At 35.4% G+C, this 6,000-nt stretch overlaps 1 protein-coding gene across 2 annotated transcripts in view; it reads left to right on the plus strand.

Moving 5' to 3' along the window:
• TMX3 (thioredoxin related transmembrane protein 3) overlaps positions 1-6,000 on the plus strand; it is a 41,291-nt gene that overhangs the window by 2,591 nt on the left and 32,700 nt on the right. For both annotated transcript variants that reach the window (XM_023224150.1, XM_023224151.1), the window contains exons 3-4: positions 1,177-1,216; positions 2,437-2,560. In XM_023224150.1, the coding sequence (XP_023079918.1) occupies positions 1,177-1,216; positions 2,437-2,560 (164 nt within the window). The remainder of the gene's footprint in view (positions 1-1,176; positions 1,217-2,436; positions 2,561-6,000) is intronic.

Raw genomic sequence — 6,000 nt, forward strand, 5'->3', positions numbered from 1 at the left:
TGTGCTGAGAAAGAGGACCTTTACCAAGAGCAAACTATGTTCATCAGCTAAATGTGGAAAATGAATTGTTCCTTGTTCCAGAGCAAGCAGATGTGCAACCAGTTGCCTCCTGGATCTACAAGAGATGGCTCACGAAAATTCAGACAGGATCCTAGATTGGGCAAGAATGTGTGGACTGTGAACGGTTGTGAGAAGATACCATAACAGCATGAGAAAGCCGTCTTGCTTGTTAGACCCCAGTCAAGGCTAACAATACTGTCCAGGGACAGGTTCATAAAGCCAGTGGGCCATGGTATTCTCAGCAGACAGAACATGGTGGGCCTCTCATTCTGTCTGTGATGTTCCTGTGGCTACTGATTGCAGTTGACCTTTCTCTGGGTTTTGCTTAGCCATCCCTATGTGTTCCAATGACTTGGGCCACACTCTCTAGGCCCTACAAGACCACCTTTGTTTCCTGTTCAGTTACCTTAAGAACACTGCATCTGATAATGACCCTGGATTTTTGGCCCAAGCTACACATCAGTGAGCCCAATTATGGGTGATACAATGGGCTCTTCATGTGCTATAAACTCTAATCCACAGGGGTGATTGAGCATTTTAAGGGACAGTTAAAGGTTAGTCTTAACCAGCTGATGGTGAGGTATAGTACCCCGGCCTGGACTACACATCTCAGGGGAGTGGTCTGGGATCTCAGCACAGGAATTCCTCAATCCAGTATTTTTCACAAGCATTTTATGAACACTGAGCCATCATTACCAGGAAATGGTGAGAACGCTTCTAAAATCCAAGTTCCCAGATGCCAACCAAGGACCAATCTTGCAAACGGTTATTCCTAAGCATAGCAGCCTCAGGCTTCCTTTGGTACCTTTTCTGCATAGGTGTAAAGTGTTCTAGAAGGGCAAGGAGCTTAGGCATCTATTTGTGTTTCTAGCAAGTCCTACTTTAATTCTTTTTGTTGGAGCCTTTCTTCCTAATTACTTTATCGTTGATCAGTTCTCTGCTTTTATTTTTAAGATGTTTAATGGATAGGTCACTGAGTAAAAATTTTATGTAAAAAATTACTGAAGGAATTTGGTTCTTTCCTTTATATTTATCAATGTATTATCTCTGCCTATACTATACAGTTGTAAAGTGGGCACAAACATACAATCAAAGATTTGTTTTCTTGTTTTTTAGGTTTAAAGAGAATCGAAATGATGACATTTGGCTTGTAGATGTAAGTCTGTAAATTTTATATGCTAGTTACTCACCCCTACCATTTTAAGTATTATTTTCTATTTTACTCTACCCAAAAATGGCGGTATACAGCTAGTGCTTATGTATATATTCAATTTGTTTTCTTAAGTATTATTATATTTGAGATCTTACATTACAAAGAACCTCAGAGTTTTAAGGTTCCTCCCAAGGGAACCTATTTTTGATGAAATTTTGGGGGTGAGGGTTTTAAGAGGAAAAGCTGGAACCCTGTCTTACAATGAGGTCAACTTTTGGGTTATATCTTAATGATATAGGGTATGATTTTATTACAGAATTCACTCTTGTTTTCTTGATAGTTTCCAAGAGATTGAGTATATTAGTATCACTTAGTCAAAGTCGTATTTTCATCTTAACAGTGAACAAAATTAAATTTTCACCTCCCTTTCTTTAAAGTTTGGAATATATTTAAACCTCATGATAGCTGAGATTTAACATGCCTCAGCAAAAAGTAGAATAGCAGCAAAAGAGATGGAAAAAGAATGGCAGAGTTGACAGAGGGTCCACTGTTTAATTCTTTCTCCTTTTCTGTATGTTTGAACATTTTCATAGTATAAAGTCAGAAAATCTTATTTCATGAAAATATAACAAGTAGTTTGTAAAACCACCTAACTGGGGGAACCTGAGTATCACCTCCACCATCTGGTAATTCTAAAGAAGAGTAAAAGACTGTGACTTTAGTTTGATCAACCTGACTTGTCCCTGTGCCAAACCGTCATCGTAATGACCTCCCCTGTCTTGCCAGTGGTTACGATAGAAGTCAGCAAAGTCACCTACTATGTTAAAAGTGTTGTAATAGGAAATTTATCATTAACAATTAGGTGTGTATGTTGTATGGCATATATGTTTATTTTGTGGATTCATTTTATGTAAAACATTTCATACAGAACATTTACTTGGAAGTAAAGACATTCTTATTGTGAATTGTGTATCTGTTTTAAATAAGTATCAGTAGTCAATTAAAATGAACTTAAGATAGTACTGTTTTTGAGGTATCTAGTTTTATGTTTGTATGTTTTGATCTTTCATTATGTATCTACTTTAAAAATTATATTTAAACTTCGTGTCTAAAACATTATTAGATCATTTAGTCAAAGGGATTATTTAAATACTAAGATTCATATTCACTGTAGCACATTTTAATGGTTATCTTTTTGGTTTGTTTTTTGTTTTTTAAACAAGTTTTATGCACCATGGTGTGGCCATTGTAAAAAGCTGGAACCGATTTGGAATGAAGTTGGTCTTGAGATGAAAAGCATTGGTTCTCCAGTTAAGGTTGGAAAGATGGATGCTACTTCCTATTCTAGTAAGCCTTCACTTAGTTTATTATTTTACTGTTCTCACAGCAAAAACAATTATATGCAGCAGTATTCAGGGTGGGAGGAAGACTTTTTTTGCTCACGTAAAATTCAATTATCTTAATAATTTAAGACTGTATACTTTATGAGTTAAATGAATTAGCCATTGAACATATAGTGTGTGGTATATGTTAATCTTATGTTTAACAGGTGTTTAAGCTATCTTTTCTCCTTTGAGCCCACTTTAGTTCTACATGAGGCAGCTATAAAAAGATGAGTGTTAAATTATTGATATTGCTAGTTGAGTTCAGAATCAATTTTTTTCTGAGTAGCCTGAGATGTACTGTAAAGAAAAAATGGGAACTCAAAGGATGAATTGAGTTAGGGTAAATACAAATGAGGATCCGGAAGGTTTTCACATTAGAAAGAATACTAGAGCGAATAATAAGAGTGTAAAAGAGGTTAATGAGTGTGTACTAGAGAATAGAATGAAGTGGAGGTGAGCAAACCTTGATCTGTAGACCAGATTTCTCCTACTACCGATTTTTATAAATAGAGTTATATTGGAACATAGGCACAATCATTTGTTATCTGTTTATAGCTGTTTTTGTGCCCCCATGGCAGAATTCCATAGTTGTGACAGAGACTGTATGCTCCAGAAAGCCTAAAGTATTTATTTGACCTTTTACACCAATACCTGTTTTAAAGGATTTGGGAAAAAGATGAAGAAAAATTTAGAGAAGTGTGAGGTGTTGTAGAATTTGGAAAGAGCATAGCTTTCAGAAAGCAGATTTGGATTCAGATCCTTGCTCTTCCTGCTACTTTTGCTGTGTAACACTGAGAAAGTTTCTGAACAAACCTAATCTGGTTTCCATATTGAGAAATACTTAATTATAATGCTTCTTTTATTGGTGGTTTTGAGGTTTGAGTGATCCAGCAGATATAAAATCTTCTGTATTCAATACATGTAGTTTCTCTTTCATTAGTGAAGAAAGTGGAAGTATGTAATGTATATTACTTTTTAGGTAATCAGCATTTTACTTTGGAGCAAGATAGAGCTATGTTTTAATCTCAACTTTGCCATGTCCTACTTTTGTAGCTTTGGGAAGCACTTAACATCTCTCAATTTTAGTTTCTGTATCTACGAAGGAGAGTGATAATCCTCAAAGTTGTGGAAATCATATTAATATCTTGTATTTAAAACCCCCTAGCACAATGGCTGCACATAGATGACACTAAAGGATAATGCCAGATTGTTAAGAGCTTCCTAGGTCAGGCAGTGTTTTGGATTTTATCACTTGTCAGTAGGAGATAATACACATTTTTGTGAAGGCAATGACTTGATAAAAATATTTTTGACAGCGACCTTTAGGATGGGAAATAAAGAGTATGTAGAAACGGGGAGATCATCTAAGTCAGCTTTGTGTATATATCCTGGTGTTGGATGCTGGGAGCCTGGTGGTGTGGGTGGTGGCAGTAGAGTATGATGGAAACTAATTTTCATAGGCATAGTCCATACTAAAATCACAGAAGTAACAGATTGATTGGCTTTGTGTACTATAAAGGAAACCAGAAAAGAGAATAGTGTGAGGTTCCTAGTATAGTTACTGAACTGTGCTACCACTGGGTATATGCAAAATACCAGTTTTAATTTTGTGTGTGTTTCTAAGTTACCAACGATTTTGAATTTGTGGTCTTTTAACTGATATTTGTGAATAGGGACCTACAGTGTAGGTGAGATAGTAGTGCTGGAATTATTGAGTCACACGAATGAAGTGTTGAAATTTTGAGAGGAGAAGAGATAAATGGCAGAAATTGTTAGAGACAGAGGGAGAATATGTTTGAGTTGATATTTCTTTGAAATAAGCTTTTAACAACGTCTAAGAAGTTATCGTTTTCTACTGTTGCTCTTGAAAGTAATTTGTTTCCATATATATATGTATATATGTTGATTAGATGTGCATACACATACTTCTTCATAGATGCGCTTATTCATTTATTCACTCAATCAATGTTTACCGAGAACTATTTGTCAAACATTGTGCTAATCTCTAGAGATTAAAGAAAGACGCAGACAAATCCTGCTTGCCCTAGAAATGCTTACAACATAATAAAGGGAGAAAGATGAATAAACTAACAAGAGCAGTAAAGTCTTAAAAATGGCAAATTGTTGTGATCACTTGAATAGGTCAGTGGAATCATAGAGTCATGTATAAAGGAAAATGGGAATATGAAGAAAAATAGTCAATGAGAAAAACAGAGTGTATGAACCAGTAAAAATCTTAGTGGTAAAGTGTTCATGTAATACTTCAGTGATAATTAACAATTTACATTGTCAAATTCTACATTGTATCTAATTCATTAGTTTATTATTCAGTATTAAGTGCCCTGTGTACTACTATTTATTAAGTGGCACTATGATTAGGGAAAAAAATAGCCAAGATTGTTTTCCTGAGTCACTTAGAGAAGAAAGTGTTTTAAATGCTATTTTTAAAAAGCAGTAGTAAGACCTCATATACAGGTTGCAACTTTTTACTCATTGGATATGGAATGCTAAACCTCCACCGTCCCCCTCAACTACTTGCACCTGACCTTGCATAGTGAGGCTTGCTTGTAAATCCTACTTGAATTATGCAAGCATAGTTTAGTGAAGAAAAAAAAAAATCCCTTTGTAGAAAAGTTGTAGAGTTAGCATTCATTCATTTAGCAGATACTTAATGTGCTTACCATGTTAGGATATGCCTGGCATATACCAGGTACTGGTGATACATCATTGAGCAAAACAGATAAAATTTTCTGCTCTTATGGAACTTACATTCTTGTGGGAAGAGACAAACAGTAACCTGTGAACATTAGTCAATTGTCTAATGCTATTTTCTAGACCATTATTAGAGTTCAATGTCAATGACGGAAGCATTATCCACTTAAATATTAGCACCAAGGGAATGTTTTATGTGTAATGAAGAAACGTAGTATCTTCTTAGTATTAAAGAAGTTAAGTATTCAAAAACCACCATTCACATGTTACAAACAGATTTTTGCCTTGTGAATTTCAAAGTTTTCCTAAATTTTTCAAGGCAGCTCAAATACAGACATTTTAGTAGAACTTGGAATCAAACAGGTAAAAAATGGAATTATTTTCAAGTCATCTGCCATTTTGATTCTAGGTCCACCTATAGAACACTAAAGGACTGACTGTTTCACAGATACCTCTTGCAGCCCAGTAGGTTGCTTTTCAGACAGTCACGGTATCACTGTTCCTCAGCATGTAATCCGTAGACGACCTGCAATAGAATTACCTGGGTACTTATTGTCGGTTCAGATTCTGAAGGCCCACCCCAGTCCTACTGGTGAAAAGTGAAAACCTTTGCAATTGGGTCTTGAGAGTCTGTATTTTTTATTTTCTTTCTTTCTTTCTTTCTTTCTTTCTTTCTTTCTTTCTTTCTTT

The sequence above is a fragment of the Piliocolobus tephrosceles genome, chromosome 18 (assembly GCF_002776525.5).
Source record: "Piliocolobus tephrosceles isolate RC106 chromosome 18, ASM277652v3, whole genome shotgun sequence".
In the NCBI taxonomy this organism is placed as follows: Eukaryota; Metazoa; Chordata; class Mammalia; order Primates; family Cercopithecidae; genus Piliocolobus; species Piliocolobus tephrosceles.